At 40.7% G+C, this 18721-nt stretch overlaps 1 protein-coding gene across 4 annotated transcripts in view; it reads left to right on the forward strand.

Annotated features, from left to right (window-relative positions):
- The window catches only part of ADCYAP1R1 (ADCYAP receptor type I), an 857256-nt gene that overhangs the window by 554396 nt on the left and 284139 nt on the right, over nt 1-18721 (forward strand). For all 4 annotated transcript variants that reach the window (XM_078665292.1, XM_078665293.1, XM_078665294.1 and 1 more), the window contains exons 6-7: nt 1424-1527; nt 5780-5877. In XM_078665292.1, the coding sequence (XP_078521418.1) occupies nt 1424-1527; nt 5780-5877 (202 nt within the window). The remainder of the gene's footprint in view (nt 1-1423; nt 1528-5779; nt 5878-18721) is intronic.

Consider the following 18721-nt stretch of genomic DNA (forward strand, 5'->3'; position numbering starts at 1 on the left):
GATTCAAGATTGGAGTGATGGCCAGGCATGGTGGGAAGGGGTAAAAGAGGCAGATAACACCATCTGCTTCTTAGGACTGCAGCTTTCATTGGAATACCAGGTGCAGTTGTATGGGGTTCAAGGGGTGTGAGGGCACACAACATCCAAATTCTATGCAGTAGTGGTTTATCATGACATATTTACTCCTTTATAAGTCTTCAATTTACTGTGGATTGTGAGCTACAGAAAGAGTACCCCTGACATTATACGCCCAATCCCTGGATTCAGGCATGACCCTCCACTCTCCCAAGTACAGCAACGTTTTGGAGGGGGGGCTGACTTAAAAAGATCAAATTCACTTAAAAGATATTGTAATCACGCCTTGAAACTATGAGTTTCAGGGCACCAACTATTTTGCCGTTCACTAGAAACTAGTGCGTTTGTCACCCTAATGTGTTTCTTTGTGGTGGTCCTGCAAGGCAGCTGCCTTCGCACGCCCCAATGTGCCACCAGCCTGGCTAATGCTTAAGGTTATAGCATAGGCAGGGAGTTCAGGCAGTCTATCAGATCAGTATGAGAAAGGACAAGTGTACGAATCATGTTAAATGTAGAATAATTTTTCACATCACAGAGTGGATCTTTCGAATATTTTAGAGATTGTGACGACACATACACATGGCAGTAGCGCTTGGACAAGATGAGCCTAATATTATGTGTGCACACACACACACAGACACAGTGAAAAAGGTAAGGATAGGGTGGAGCAAAATAGTGAGGTCCATAAATACTTTGAAGGATGAAGAACAGAAAATTAAGAGGATTTTAAAAATGTATCCGAAATAAAATGCACGGAATTAAAGAAAACATATATTAGATGGAGGAGACACAACTGGAATAAAAAAGATCGAGATTTGCTAGGTACAGTGAAAGCGTGATATAAAGGCCTGATACAAGAGGCCTTGTATGGGTATATGTAGAAAGAGGTCTCCAAATTGTAGGAAAAGGTGAAGAGGCCAGATGTTCAACTGAGAATCAGCATGAGAGCAGTAGGAAAGGTTAAAGAAAATCATGAAATAACGTGGCAGCTTAGATGGAAAATGGAGAGGAAAAGTCAATGAAAAATCACCAGTGGTACTGGCTGTGAAAACAGACACAGTTGGTGACATGGAGGGATCGCAGATAGGAGAGCTAAGTGGTCAATAATAGATGTGACAGATGAGGGGATCATAGAGCAATGTGATATTGTAATAGATATGTATTTTGCTCTTAGTGACAACTAAAATATCACTCTTGTACCTACTTGGAGTCCCAACTGAACCATGAATTTACTTAATGAGTGAAGCAAAATGATAATGCTGATAAATGTAATTTTGCCTAGCTGTAGATTATGTTGTGATTATTCCCTCAAACTGAAGGAATGTATATGATATGTTCCCCCCCACAGGAGATATTAGCAGGAATTGCACTGAAGATGGGTGGTCTGAACCCTTCCCTCACTACGTTGATGTGTGCGTCGTTGATGAAAATTCAACAAGTTCTGAAAACCAGGTAGGTCTATTAGGTTCTAGAGACCAAACAATTGACAGTGAAGTAGTGGACGATTGTGGAAATGATGGAAAATGTATGACACTACCTGCGTGCTTGAACCTGGCACAGCTATGTATGGACACTAGCGTACATAATATGGGTTATGACGGTGCTATTTCAATGCTGGCCTACCAAAAGTCGGATTTTGCATTCTTTAATGCCTCGGCCAAGGAGAGTAACTTTATTATATTTGATAAATGATAAATTCTGCTCACTTTGGGCCTGATTACAACTTTAGTGGTGCAACACTGGGTCCAAAGCTGTGACCGGGCCGCAGGCCAGATTAGGAGTTCCCTGCTGTCAGCTGACTTTTTGTTGGCGTTCACACATTGGTGCCTCTAAAAATGGTCACTGCAATCGGAACGCTAAGAACAGTTCCTGCATGGAATGGACTGAAAAGTCAATGCTGTGCAGGAACTAGGGTTCAGGCACCCGGGGGGGGGCACATGTTGTACCCACCTGTATGCACACCAGGGCGAAGAAGCACAAGGGTGCCCTATAGGGCCCCCTTTGTTTCCTCTCCGTCAGGGTTTTCATGGAGGAGGAACAGCCATTAAAACAAGGATGGAGAGGAAACTCCTAATATGCTTTGCAGGACCGCTTCAGTCCTGTCAAGCATATTGATGCCTCCTGACCGCCGCAACACCGCCAGGGAATGGTGGTCCCCTGGCAGCTGTTTTGGGGCAATGGCGCTCGACCACCCTACTTGTAATAGGGCAGTCACGAGAACGCCCCACCCCCACAAGTCTGGCAGTCAGGGGACTGCCAGACTTGTAATCAGCCTCTTAGTTCATTGTCCTGGCAATGAGGCTGGCTAAAACGCATATTGCCTAGAAGTGCTCTGAAGAAACGGATAAATAAAGAAGAATTCAGACAAAGAATCACCTTGCGTCCTTCAGTGTGCATTCAGGGACCTTTTACTCTTTGTTACACTTTGTTTATTGGTTTGATCAACTTTAGATGCCTTACAGGACCAGAGCCCACACAGAGAGTACATATAGCCAAGGCCAATTTTATTGGACTAAAACAGGAGAAAAAATGTTGCCGCAATTTCAGTTTGGATAGGTAGGTGCATATCCCCTGCACTTATACTGGAAAGTTACCAGTTTACTAACCAAACTCCTTGAAAGCGGAAGCGACATCATGCACCCTTTGGTCCCCAATAAAATTACAGCGTTAATTTCTTGTCTCACAATGATCTGCTCAATAGCCTCTTATTTGTTGCTAAGGGTATCTGCAAGAGTGGAAAATGCAGAAAGTAAACAGGTAACTTAGAGCTTTGTTTACCTTCTGTTCCCAGTGCTGCCTTAATTACTGTTGGGACCAGAGACAACAAGGAAAGTGCCGGGGGTACCAGGAGATGCTGGGAGTAATAGCTGATAAATCTGGTGGCCTAGCTTGGTCTAAGTATTGGTGCGTCTGCTAGGGAAAACAACCCCACATCAGTGCTTAACTTGTAAAAAAACAGAAGTGCTGGTGAAAAAAACATCTTTCATAGGAACTCGCCTCCCACTTCCACTGTTGGTGCAGCCCATGTCCACCATGGTTGTCAATGATACTCATGTTGTTTTGCACTCTACCCAGCTAACCATCCAAGCTATCTATGTACAAGTCCTCTTATCCTAACTCTTGCTATGCTTTCTCTAATTTGCCTCTCTCCTAGCATTGATCTCTTTGCCCTTCTACCTCTCCATGTTTTATCCCTGTCTTTTTCTTCTCTGTCTCCCTTCCAGGTCCGCTCAGAGATTCCATAAGCACTAGACCACTTTTAAATTTTGAGACTCAAGCTATAATTATACAAATAGTTATTGAAAAAACTATAATTTTATGAAATTACAAAAAGATAACAGATCTCTAATTTTGAGGCCCTGGTGAACACGAAGCACACGACAATGCCTCCTAGCTGACCATTGGGTGGGCCTGCTGCCCCACCCACATTTTTTCTGATGTTTCCAATCACCTTCTACCCTGTCCCGTGATCATCTTATCAACCTGTATCAAAGGAATTTATATTTCTGCTCAAATGAGATTGAAAACTGTAACCAGCATGACACCTAATCCCCTCAACTGTCTCTCACAGCCATCTTCCTCCTGCCTCCCTGTTTCCATCCTTCTGCCAACTACCCACTGATATACCTGCCCTCTCTTTCTCGTATCTCTTTTTCACCTGCCCTTTACCTTTCTGCCCTTTTCCTTCAATCTAAAGAAGCCTTTAGCTTCTTCATACCATCCTTTCCTTCACTCCCCTGTCGGTATATTCCTTTTTCACAATCCCCTCACTACCTCTCACCTTCCTGCAAATCATCCTTCTCTTTGCTACTCCCTCACCTCTTCTCACCCTTGTGCCTCTCTGCAAAGTCGCATTTGATCTTTCAGGTGTAGTGCCCATCCCCTTTTCATTGAGGTTTTCGCAAAAGCATTTCTTAAGTGCATCTACACGCATAGACCAATTAATCAACAAGTGAGTTTCATTTTTCAAGATGCTGACTAGACATACTAGCTGGCAGAGTACTATTGACATACTACTGTAATACTCATACATTTTTAACTCAGGAAAGTTCCGACCTTAATTTGAAGAACCTGTTTCTGGCTCCCAGATAGCTGATTGATACTACCAACTCGCAGCCCCAAACTGACATTTCACAAGCGAAGACCACTAAATCAATCCCTTCATCTCGACCGGCCACTGGTGACACAATCAGCTGTTTCTGTGACGGTCATTTTAAAACAAAACATCCCTCATAGAAGCCAAGAAAGACACTGGGTAATTAAATGAAAATTGTGCTTCTCTACACAACTATTTCAGGAACACATGTTCTGCTTACAAGCAGGATCTGTTCAAAGCCAAATGAAACTCTGGGTTCTACCTGACTCTATCACTGTAATCTATATTAATTTCAACTATATGCTTTACAAAGAAATTATATACTAAAAAAAGATACACTTATCTTCGATATTCTGTTCCACAATATTTTTGTCTTCACAATATTTTTTGCGCAATATTTATTCAGCACAATATTTTTTATTCAATATTTTGATATTTTGAAGAAACACCTCTCTGTAGTGAGCTGATAACACTAAAGCGTTCTTGGAGCCTCCTTACAATGCCTGACCATACACTAACTGCCCTACACTTTAAGGAAGTTCGCAGTTATGCAAACGCCAAGATCAGTGTCTGCACAAATGCTAGTGATGGGTATTATTGCAAGACAAAAGGCCCTGAGGACTACACACATAAGGCCTAATGATCACACAGTGATTCTGGAAGGGTGCAAGTTCTCTAAACCACGTGGGAAAAATCAAAACAAATATAAAGAGAGCCGAGAGGGAGCTTAATTAAAGAGATACAACAGTATAAAGTTAACGTTTAATTCGGCAATTGCTTTTCTGGCAGATATATTTATATTTGGTAAATGTTTGCGTCAAAAATAAATGTAAGCAAATCTTTTACGAGAATGGAAATTTGTGTCCGCAGCTTAGGGCAGATATGAGAAACTGAACAAATTCTACTAGCTTTGCAAGTCGCTTGCAAGGTTCATTTATTATATATATGTTTCAATGCTTCATTTTATTAGTAAATATATCTATAGCCTACAACTTTGTAAATATCGAGTTTAAAAATATGAAAGAACAAAAAACATAGATACAAAGGAAGGAAGCCATATTGCTGCTCAGAAGGAGAGAGATGGGTGGAGAGACAGAAGAACAGGTGGAAAATAGAAGAGCAGGCAGACGGTGAGAAGGTCAAAAAGATGGACAAATGTATGAATGAGAGAAGAGAAGATGGAAAGACAGGGAACAGGCTGACAAATGGATGGATAGAAAGAGCAATCAATGGACGGATAGATAGACAACTAAACAAGCAAATATAAAGGCAGAGAGAACATAAATTGACATCAAGCTATTCAGATAGAAATCAAGATGGATGGATGGATGGATGGATGGATGGATGGATGGATGGATGGATGGATAGATAGATAGATGTGTAAGCAGGTGGGCAGAGCCATAGGAGAATACATAGTCTAGAAAAGACACACATTCACCTATAGAATTAAATCATTTTTTATTGTCATGTCATGATGACATTTCCACTAATCCTCCCCTTTAATTTTATACAATATGCTTGCAAATGCTTTAACTTGAATAATGAATTGAACTATTGATAATTATCATTGACTGTCCTTTTTCATGGCCTTGTTCCTTCTTTCCCCAGGATTATTATTATCTGGCTGTGAAGGCACTTTATACAGTCGGATACAGCACTTCACTAGTTGCACTCACGACAGCGATGGTCATCCTTTGTCGTTTCAGGTGCGTTCCACTGAACTACGATGATATATTAAATGTGCATTTTCAGTGTTCTGTCTGCGTATTATTGTCTCTATGTAAAAGTAGATAACTGAAATAAGCAATAGAGGTATTTTGGGAACTTGAAATGTCAAGAAACTTCATATCATAGACGAATGAAAATTAGGCTTGGGCCAAATTTTGTTGAAATCTTCAAAATTCCAGAATATTTGAGATAGATGTAGTCCTTGAAATTTCTCGAAATTTCCCATAATCTGATGTTTCGTAACTTGTTTTTACCTAAGTAGGCACTTTGTCTAAAACATTCTTGCAAGCGACCAGAGGAAGACTCATTCACACAGAAAATATTTCACTAGGATACATTTTCCCTCAAATGAGGATTCCCTTGATATATTATGAGACTTGTTATGCGAGCTTGAATAAAAAAGTGTCTTGAGCTACCAACCAACCTCATTCATTAACAAGAGTCATTTTGTGAAATTATTATGGGATGTTACTCTATTTTGCAATCCCCTCCAAACAGAAAAACATGTTTTCTAAATTACGATCAAGTTATGGAAGGGCAGCAAAGGAGTAAGTGATGCTCAACATGGTTCTCTGTGAAACTGATTACTCTGAAAGCTGGCTATACAAGCTTGGAGAGACGCCGGTGCCATTCTAAAACCCCAGCTGATAGAACTGCTTACAAACGGACATTATCCTAATACCATGTCTATATCAGGAATTCCAGGAGAAGTTATATATCAGGCAGAATCGAGAAGGTGGTTTATTCTACCAAAGAGGTTTGTAAGTGTTCAACGAGTTCACGAAGCCTTGTGCCTGCATTGCAGATATCCCAGTTTCTCAACAATGATGTGTCTCTTTGGAATACTTCTTTTTATGATAAGATTGAAGCCCTATATAAGAAGTTCCCTTCTAGACAGACTCTGACTAATTCAACTTTCTTAAGTCTGCTTCCCAAAATCGCTATCCAGAACCTATATAGGTTCTAACCTTACATCTTGGACCAAATTTGACAATTACTGACTAATGCCAAATCTAGTTCACCTGCACACCCTTGTCCCTCCTAGAGGCTCTGTGAATCTTGCAAATCTTGATAGCCCTTTCTATGTTTTCTCTATTCAATCTCTCGCTAGAATCGGCCAAAATTCCACTAGCTTGGAAGGCTGCTCTGGTTTCTCCCATACTGAATAATTTGAATGCCGATCCAAATAGGCTGTCCAACTACTGGCCCATATCACGTCTACCTTTGCTGGCGAAAATACTAGAAAGCTGTGTCAATAAACATCTTATGGCATTCCTGGAGAACCATAAGATTCTGGATCTCTCCCAATCTGGAATCAGAGTCGCTCTCAGCAGAGACTGTGCTGGTGGCAGTTATGGATTCTACCCGCCTTTCTTTATATACTAGTCTCCCTGCCATGCTTGTGTTGTTAGACCATTCATCAGGGTCAATCCACCATTTGCCATGCAGCATTGATCAACACTCTGCTGGTGATTGGTGTCGGGGGCAAGGCTCTTCTGTTGCTCACAGACCTTTTAGAGAGCCGCAATCAAACAATCAGTTTGGGTTCATCTAAATCACACACTATTCCCACCAACAAGGGGGTGCCTTTGGGCTTATCTTTGATCCCGACTTCGTTAAAAATCTATATGTCCCCCTTGGCCCAGATTGTTAAATCATGTGGCTTTGATGTAATCTCTTATGCCGACTACACTTAGCTGATCATTTCGCTGGGGCAGAACATTGACGATGTTAAACATCGTTTTCAAGACTGTCTGAGGAAAATTGCGGCTTAGATGACAACTAATTGTCTCCAGCTGATTGGTGAAAAAAATGAAATCTTGCTGTTAGGAAAAGCTCAGCTCCTCTGGACCCCCGACTGGTGGCTCCTTCTACAAGTCATGCCATAAAATATCTGGGTGTTAAACTAGACCAGGAACTTTCCATTAAGGATCACATTGTTGCAATTTGCTGTTCTTGCCTTGCGACTATGAGACTTTTGAGGGGGGTTGTTCCTTGGCTACCATCTTCTGCCAGGCCTTGGTTATATGCCACCTTGAGTGCAGTAACATGTTGTTTTTGGCATTTAATGGCACCTTACTGTTGGGCAGGCTCCCCCTCAGTTCCTATTCTCAGAGATCTTCATTGGCTTCCTGTCAGAAAGCGTATCTTGTTTATATTACCTACAAGTCCTTGATGGGCAATGCCCCTTTATAGCTAAAGGATACAATTCCTCGCCATCTGCCTTCATGCACTTTAAGATCTGCAATAAGGAGCTTCTGATTATTCCTCATGTCTGCACTTCTAGATGCAGTGGCAGAGTCTTCTCTTTCATGGCCCCCATTGCCTGGAACCAACGGTCTGTCCATCTTTGTCATTCTGCAGATTTCGATAATTTCAAGAAAATGTTGAAAACATGGTTGTTTTAGTCTCTGGTTGTTTGTTATGTGCTGGCTGAGTGCTGAGATATACCTTCAGGTATGATTGATTGCACTTTATCAAGTTATATTAACATAACATGTTGTTTGTGATTTGCTTTGGGTTTTCATTTGACTTTAACACGTTGCAGGTTTGGTTTAAATTCTATTGCATGTTAGGTGACTTTATACATGAGCTCATGCTTTCAAATACATTTGGAATTTTTTTGCTAAACATGGAATGTATTTTTCCTAAATTAAGTTCCACGACGTACCAGAATTCACATCACTTAAATACAGTGCTGTATGGTGCCCTCACATTTTGAAACTAACTTATTTTTCCTGCTCATACTTTGACACAGAGCAAGAGAGAGAAAGTCTGCAAAGTTACATAGGAGAAAGAGAAAAATATATGAGATAACTTACCCCCTCCTGAACATTATTGTATTGTATTGTATTTATGAACATAAAAGGCTCTATTGAACTGTAACACACACAAAAGGGGAGAGAGGACCAACTCCTTTTCTATCTTCCCATTAATAAGAAACTGAATTCACACAAAAGAGAAAAGGAGGTGTGTGTGTGTATATATATATATATATATATATATATATATATATATATATATATATATATATATATATATATTTATATAAATATATATATATATATATATATATATATATATATATATATATATATATATATATATATATATATTCACTGAAAAAACCATAGGTTATAGACCATATATAGTTAGGAATTAGCATTTACAAAACCTTGAAAATTCACTGAAAAAACCATAGGTTATAGACCATATATAGTTAGGAATTAGCATTTACAAAACCTTGAAAATTCACTGCAAAAACCATAGGTTAGAGACCATATATAGTTAGCTGGACATTTTATTGACATAAAACCAATGAAATTCCATATATAGTTAGTTGCACTAACTATATATCGCGCACCCGCAATCCACTGCTGATGATGTCACATATTACATCATTCATGACATGGTCAGTGACATCACTGATGACATCACTGATGACATCTCAAATGACATCACTGATGACATCACTGATAACAACATCCAGTGATTTTTTGTTTCTATAAAGTTTAAATATGTCTTACATATTGAAGAATGAGTGGATGTGTAAGTGTCTGGACGAAGGATTTAGTAGGTGCATGACTGACTGTATGAGTGAGTGATTAAATGTGTCTCACTGAGTGCATGGGTTAGTGACTAAACTGTCTTAATTTGTGCATCATTATGTCTGTTGTTCTGTAAACTGCTGCATGTGTTGATCAGTAGCTATATGAGTAACTATGTGGGTTATTGATTGATTGCCCAAGTATTTGTATGGGAGACTGAGTGTGTGTGTGGCTAGCTGGGAGGTGTGTGACTCTGTGCAGATCAATCTGTACTTGTATCAATGATTGTATAAGAAGGTAAGTATGTGTTAGTATATGTTTGAAAATGTAAGGTGCTCTATGTTTAACTGTATAGACAAGAAAATGGAAGTCTCATTGATTCTTTACAGGACTGACTAGGTGTGTGAGTAACTCCATGGATGAGTGGCAGACTGTGAGTGTCTGTATAGGTGTATGAGTGCATATGATAGTGTTGTAAAGATGAGTGATTGTATGTATGAATGATTGTATGGGTGAATGAGTGAAGGTGTGTGTAGACGTAGCAATCAGTGAGTGCGTATGTAGTAACTAGTATTGGTGTGTCAATGGTTTCAAAAATTATACTCTTTTTAACACTGGGTGAAACAGAGGTTATATTAAAATGTGAGGAGATGCATTGTATTGTCACATGAATGATATCATCAGTGATGTAGTCATTGATGTCAAATGAGATGTCATCAGTGATGTCATCAGTGATGTCATTTGAGATGTCATCAGTGATGTCATCAGTGATGTCACTGACCATGTCATGAATGATGTAATATGTGACATCATCAGCAGTGGATTGCGGGTGCGCGATATATAGTTAGTGCAACTAACTATATATGGAATTTCATTGGTTTTATGTCAATAAAATGTCCAGCTAACTATATATGGTCTCTAACCTATGGTTTTTGCAGTGAATTTTCAAGGTTTTGTAAATGCTAATTCCTAACTATATATGGTCTATAACCTATGGTTTTTTCAGTGAATTTTCAAGGTTTTGTAAATGCTAATTCCTAACTATATATGGTCTATAACCTATGGTTTTTTCAGTGAATTTCAATGGTTTTTTAATAGCAAATATCATAAGCTGTCAAATGTCAAGTACGTGGTAAGTAAAAACATTTTCGTGTTCATGCACACTGATCTGCTTTGAATGCTGCCCCCCACCCCTCATTTCTATTAGGAGTACTCTCTCTTTGCAGATAGTGAAGGGTAGTTAACGCAGCCCTTTGCCCCCTTTGTAATCCGTCGTGCCTGCTTCTCTCTCCATTTGATTGATTGTTCTCTTTGGTTCATTCTCTATTTACAAACAAGCACAGAGTCGCAATACTCTGTTTAGTCTTTGCAGATAGCGAAAAATCGTGTAAAAAAACAAAAGGAATCGAACAAAATCAGTAGGCCACTAATGGGATCTCTTTTTGACCTCGCTAAAATAGAAACATTAGGAACAACCTGTTGAAAATAGCAATGCGTATGTACATAAGCGGCGTTCATTTGTGTTCACAGTACCCCTTGTTGATTGTTTCAATCGAGCATTGAATTGTTCGAAGTTGGTTCTCTTAAGGATCTTCTCTGCCTGCAAACGAGGAAGAATAGGAATATTCTCTCTCCCTTTGCAGATAGTGAAGGGTAGGTAACGCAAGCCTTTAACACGTCGTACCTATTTAATTCCTCATTGATTGATTGATTGTCCGAACATTGACTGTTTGGGAATTAGTTCTTTTTGGAGGTATTCCCTGTTTGCAAATAAACGTAGGAAAATCTTTGCAAGTAGTGAAAGGGTACGTAATGCGGACCTTTCTCCCCCGTTGTAATCTGTCATGCCTATCTACTCCCCACTGATTGATGCACCTGTTTCACCCGGACCATTTACTAGAGATACGTTATCTGGCCCGACCAGAGAGCACCCCTAGTGAAAAGGACATATGCAATAATAACGAAGTGATCACTGTATCCTGTTAACAGAAACTTTAGCATGAAACAACCTGGAAAGAAAAGAATAGGAAAACGAAAATCAGTAGGCCACTGATGAACATGAACTTTTATTAAACAACGAACAAAGAAACGATAACATAACGTAATGATAAAACCTATTAATGTCCTAGAAACAAGAAAACGTTAAAATATGCCAGTGGTGAGAGACCAGAAAAACAGTAAGAGAAACCAAATCACCCCTCGCTGTCCCACCGCCTGCCACGCCAAAAAAATCGATAGACTAGGGAAAATGCAAGTCAGTAGAACATCCGCCCCCACTCTGGAAACTTCCAAGGTGGGGCAGGGTTGCGGCTACGCCCAGCCGGGAGCAGCCCATATAAGGCAGGTCCTGCTGCCACGCCTCGGCCAGGAGATCCTAACGTAGGGTGTAGCCGGAGGAGAGGCCGAGGCCAGCAGGACCCGGCCAGGGGATTGCCTTTACAACGCTGAAGAGTTTCAGGGGGGGAGAATGTCTCCTCGACCCTCCCCTCTCTCTCCCAGTCCGGCCGCGGTGGCCCTTGAGAGTTGCAGGTAGTCCCGCCACATGCTCTTCCGGTCCGGCCACCAACGGTCGGGGGGCCGAGGACGACGGGATCCGGCTGCAGCCGATAAACCAAGAAACCCGTTCATGGGGCCAGAGCCAGGGGCGTCCGGCCGACATCTACCGGAAGCCCGGCCCGAAGACGGACGGGACACTTCTTCTTTCTTGAATAATGGCTGCGACAACACTGGGGGGGGATTTCTTGCACATGCCTCTGACCCCCCCCCCTCGTCCTCATCGCCTGGTCCGGCCATAACAAATCTCAAGCGAGACGCCGTGGGGTGCACTGGGAGGGAGAGACGGTGCGAACAGGCCTCTCCCGCCTCCCCAGGTGGAGGCTTCCCAGCTGCACCCTCAGCGCTCCAGGCGCCCGGAAAAGGGTTCTTCCACTTTGGCCATGCTGCAACGTCTCGCCCGGCAGGGTGGAGCCCGTCCGCTCATTTGACCCCGCGATCGCCAGTAGCTACCGAACTCTCAAAATGGCGGTCGACCTGGCAAGAGCGGGCCCAGCATAAAGAAATGGCCCGGTCACTGCTTGACTCCACCACCGTAGTCCTCCACGACCTTGAAGATTCTAGAGGAGCCGCGGGAGTCTCCGACCCCCGATGGGGAATGACTGCCATGATCGCCCGTGGAGTGACGAAACTGTATCCGCGGGACGTCGGCGCTCCCATGCTGGCGCCAGCCTCACTTTGAATTACTAGAATCCTGCAGACCTCAGTTCCGGTGAAAGCACAGTGTGACCCGGTAGGAAAAATTGTTGCACCCCCTCCCCTTTTTCACTGATAGTTCAAACCACCGATCCTTTCCTTTGCCCTTTTAACGGAACTTTGGACTGCCTCCCCCTCTTTTACATTTTCTAGAGAAAACAAAACATTAACCACTACATTAGCATAGCAGTTGACACCAGAACTGTTTTCAAATTTAAAACCAACAACATCTTCAACAAAATCCTTTTTGTTTCTGCTGTGACCCTGCTACAGCACAGGCATTGTCCCCAGCAGTAATTCTGCGATGCCGGTAAGAATAGCTGTGGTGCCTACTGGACTCACTCACCCCCGCGGCGCCCCACGCCGTTATTTGCTGGGCGGCAACTTACTAGACATCACTTTCGTGCGATCTAGATTTCAGCGCGTTCTGCTGCCTTGTAACTATTCGCACAACAGACCGCTACTGACAAGAATATTTCATTATTGGTGCTGTCAATTTCAATAAATCTATTGGATATTTCAAAAGAAATTGCCACGGTCTCTTCGTTGTTTAAATGTTTTTACTGTTTTTGTTTTGTTGTATATATTTATATGTTATTAAAGTTTTATATTCCTACTACTTTGTTGGAGTGCTACATATTTTTAATGTGACACATAATTGTAAAAACTTTGATGTACCAAGAGTCATTCCTGGAATCTTCCGCTTCAGGCTCGGTCCCCTCCCCAATCACAATACAGGATGGTTTTCAGATAGTAGGAACGCGTGTGGTGTGACGGATCTCATCGGGTGTGGGCCTTGATCTACTATAACTCCTTTGAAGAGGGGTGATTCTTTACAGCTGGGGCCATAAACTACATCTGCAGGGCTAGCTGATAGCCTGGACAATCGGACGCAGAGGAAGAGGAGTGTCAGAGGGTGCGGTAGTGAATAGGGCGAAAGGGAGGTGTCGGGCGGGCACAGAGTGTGATTTTCAGGGAAGAGCAGCGCAGATGGGGGGAGGTTTATTGCCCATGCATAAGACAGAGAGCGGGGGTGACCAGTGCCTGGGGAAGATGCTTGCGAGGGTGAGGAGCCATGCTACGAATCGACAGCGTGCAGAGAGTGGGTCTGGTCAAGACATCTAAAATGGCTGCCGTGCACCACAAAAGTGTGGCATTTCAAAAAAGGCAAGATGGCGCAAACAATGTTTTTCAACACTTCCTCATTTCCTTCGAATCGAACGTTAACAGACGTTGGGGCATATTACCAAAGTTAAGCGATATTTATCGCTAACGATGCTTACCAACGAATTTTTTACCGCTAAGCATCGTCAGAAATTATCGAAGATAAACCTTGCTATTATCAAGGTTTATTGCAAATGCGATAATAAACGGCCGCAATGCATCAATATCGCTAAAAACTCAGCGATATTCATGCATTACCGAGCTAATGCTCTTAGCCATGTTATCCACCTCCCATTGGATAACATGGCTAAGAACTGCTCAGGGCAGGTGTTACTTTTTGGAGATATTCGCGCTTAGCGCGAATATCTCCAAAAGGAGATAGATATCTTGCATGTTGTAATGCAAGTTATTGTGGTATATGGAACTCATACCATAATCTCTCAGGAAAGCAGAAACTGATCCTTTTGGGACCGCCTAAAAAGGCCTAGGGGGTGAGGAGTACTCTACTTTGCCCCCTTTTCACGTTCCGAACTATTTTATTTTACTCTCTTCTGTAATTACACAAAATAGCAGCGATAAGATGCTTCGGAGACACAGTGAGAGAAAGGAGGCCGGAGATGAAGAAGAGATGTCAAATACACATTGGAGATAATATAGTGGCAGAAGGGAAGTAAATATGAGTAAACTTACCATGTAACATAAAAATGTTGCACTCTATACTATAAGTCTCATTTTATACTACAATCACTTCGCTACAACCTCATAAATTAAAAATAAAAATGAATAATGTCTCAAACAATTTTTGATTTCTAAATATAAATTTATTCTTCAGAATTTTCTAAATTTGAAAGAACTAGTAACATGTCCTCATCAGCAATGTCCTCATGAAAAGTCTGCAATGATGATTCTTGTAACTCTATGGTCTCCAAACATTCGATAAATTCGCCATCAAGAGATTGATCAAAAAAATCATTCAAGTCATCTCCTCCTTGTGACAATATTTCATTATTGGTGCTGTCAATTTCAATCAATGTAGTGGAATCATTCAAGTCATCTCCTCGTGACAATATTTCATTATTGGTGCTCTCAATTTCAATCAATGTAGTGGAATCATTCAAGTCATCTCCTCCTTGTGACAATATTTCATTATTGGTGCTGTCCATTTCAATCAATCCAATGGAATCATACAAGTCATCTCCTCCTTGTGACAATATTTCATTATTGGTGCTCTCAATTTCAATCAATGTAGTGGAATCATTCAAGTCATCTCCTTGTGCCAATATTTCATTATTGGTGCTGTCCATTTCAATCAATCTAATGGAATCATACAAGTCATCTCCTCCTTGTGACAATATTTCATTATTGGTGCTCTCAATTTCAATCAATGTAGTGGACAATTCAAAAGAAATTGCCACGGTCTCTTCATTGTGAGCCATTTTATTTTGAAATTGCTTGCTGTAAATTGCAGAAAAAAATAATCACTTTCATTTATCGTTTTTAGTAATACATAATATAAAACTAACTTTATCAAGTATTTAGTATAACAGAAGGACTGCAAATAAATAACAGAAAACATTTTTCAAATTATCTTCAAGTGTACAACATAGTTCCCCTTACAAATTAACAACTCACCTTTTTAAAAGTAGGAGAAGTGTTAGTACTGTGTAAATCAAACACCAGAAATTCACCACCAAAAATTCCTCACAAATGTACCTCAGACAGTAGTATCACAAAATGGCTGTGGTTTCCTCTCATTTGAAATATATACATAACCAATTAACTTTCATCACACACAAATACAAAACCAAACTAACATTTTAATTGGTTCTAAATTTCAACACTTTCAAATGTGTTTTCCCCATGCAATTTTCCATAGGACATTTACATACTGAAGTAGTGTGGCTCACTGGTTAGAGGTGGCAGAGACCCGAGAGCAGAGGACGGCCCGGGACCAGGGTTCAATTCCCGGCGCGGCAGGTTTCTGGACCAGGGTCAGCGGACTCGATAATTCTCTCGCCTCGGTGCCCACTCTGATCAGCGTTCACACTCGGCAACTCTGGGCATTAGCTTGCCTAATCTTCACTAACGGCCCCACCAGACCGCCGGGGATGCCTGGTCTCACCCTGGAGATACCCATTAAGGGACCATCTCTCAGGAAAGCCAGGAAGGGTTTCGCAGCGGTCGAAGCGCCTTGGGACCCTACGGGTAAGTAGTGCGCTATATAAATGCCTATACATTTACATTTACATACGTCTACAGCCTGAATGGCTGAACGGAATTACACCAAACTTGGCAAAATGGTACATCAAACCTAAGAGGTCAGGAAGGATCTACTATGCCCCCTTATGGTCATTTCCCCCTTCGCTTTGGCCTCCTCTTGTCTCTCAATCCTACCGAGAGACAAGATGGCGGCCGCTACGGACTGTTTGGAATGTTGACAGACGCCGGAGAACCAATCAGCTTCGCAAAGCTCCGTAACGCGAAAAGTACGCGAAGCGGAGCGCTGTTACAGATATATATCTTTTTTTGAACGTTAATTTCTCAAAATCCACTGGAGCACATATATTGAGACCTAGCAAAGGCACATCGGGCTACCAGTCCCTAATATTTTGCCAAGTTTCGTGCAAATCCATTCAGCCGTTCGATTATTATTATTTTTTTTTTTTTTGCCCCGCGGGGCCCTTTTAAAACCTCCACATCAAACGTAGGGGGTCAGCGAGGATCTACTATTCCCCCTCATGGTCATTTGCCCCTTCGCTTTGGCCTCCTCTTGTCTCTCGATCCTACCGAGAGACAAGATGGCGGCCGCTACGGACTGTTTGGAATGTTGACAGACGCCGGAGAACCAATCAGCTTCGCTTCACAAAGCTCCGTTGCGCGAAAAGTACGCGTCCTGGAGCGCTGCCCGGTCCGCTGTTACAGATATATATCTTTTTTTAAACGTTAATTTCTCAAAATCCACTGTAGCACATATATTGAGACCTACAAAAGGCACATCGGGCTACCAGTCCCTACAATTTTGCCAAGTTTCGTGCAAATCCATTCAGCCGTTCGGGCTAAAAGTGAGGCCAACCGCCCTATGGAAAACTCAATGTTAAAAACACGTTTTGGGACCCCCCTTTTTTCTCAGCCCCCCCTTGACGAACCCCCCCCAAATTTTCAATGGCTGCTCAGAAACAAAATGTGCCATTTTCCTGAAAATTTCAGCCAATTCCGTCCACAAACGCCAAAGTTATTAGACATAGAATTTTCAAAAAACCCATAGAGAAAAAATCCTAACTATATATACCTACTGGCGACCGCCAGTAGGTAATATATATACATATATATATATATATATATATATACATACGCACAAAAATAGCCAGACTGCAACTCCAGTTCCCCAGAACGGAACAGACGACCAAACAAATCCGATATGAGGCAAAGAAGATTTAATGAGGCAAACTGAGCAGCAAAGCGAACTGACACGTTTCGGGCGGATGCCCTTGATCACAGTCACACACACACACATATATATATATATATATATATATATATATATATATATATATATATATATATATATATATATATATATATATATATATATATATATATATATATATATATATATATATATATATATATATATATATATATATATATATATATATATATATATATATATATATATATATATATATATATATATATATATATATATATATATTCAAAAATAAGATTCTCCTTTTTCCTGAAAATAATCGTCCCGCACTCCAGAAGGATTAGGTCGCTCAGGTCTTTATTTAGATGACAAACATCTACACGTTTCAGCAGTCTCAGCTGCCTTGTTCACGATGTTGGAGCGCCATTATTTTTTCATTAAAACACTCGGTTACAGAGTAACAACAGTGAGAAAGGACTACCACAGTTTCAAAATGTTTGCCTGCACACTCCTCTCGTTGAACGTGGCGGCCATATTTCAGTTTATAAGGTGCACACATGAACAGCTAATCACTTGGATAGTTCCAATGTGTATTCGGCCTAAATGCAAACGCAGAATATTATTCATTCACAGATGTTTGTGCCATATTTCAACTTCATCTTCCTAGATTTATATACATCACAGAGGTATTACACTCCTTGCAATTCATAATCCATAACGAAAAACAAGAAATAATAAAGGCTCTATTGAACATCCGGTAGTAGCAAAATCACATCTATATATGTGCACCTCTAGATTTAACAATGAATGTTTTTCTTTGTACATTTTTTCAACAATAAGAAAAAATGGTGTTACCAGGGAAATAAAGATGGTATTATTTTTCCATTCTGTATACCAACAAAAAATATAATACACCTTATAACAAAGTGCTAATGCTTTGTGCAAGTCAATCATTGAAAGTGCCAGTGCTTCACAATGTATTCTTATACATGTTTCATCAATTGGTTTACAAGAAACCCCTTATCAAATAAATACATAATTAAAATATCATTACATATTTAAAAATCGATTTATATATTTTGAAATGTTTATACATTCCTATATATAATTCATATACTTCATTAAAACACTTTTTCCCAAAAAGTAAAAATATACAATTAAAATAACATTATATATTTCACAACTATTTTTGACACGCATATTACACTTTCAACATAATAAAAAATATCCACATTTTATGTACAGAAGAAAACCATCACCCCATGTCCTTTATTGCTCATCATCTCAATTTCTCTAAAAAACAAAAATGTCTCATTTTGTGCAGTTTCTACCCTTCGCAGTCCTCATTTAACTACCTCAGCGCAAACATGTATACAAATCCTCATCGACATTAAGGGCCCCATTAGGATGTCGGGCGGATTGCCTCCGCCAGGG

The sequence above is a fragment of the Lissotriton helveticus genome, chromosome 10 (genome assembly GCF_964261635.1).
Source record: "Lissotriton helveticus chromosome 10, aLisHel1.1, whole genome shotgun sequence".
Classification (NCBI taxonomy): domain Eukaryota; kingdom Metazoa; phylum Chordata; class Amphibia; order Caudata; family Salamandridae; genus Lissotriton; species Lissotriton helveticus.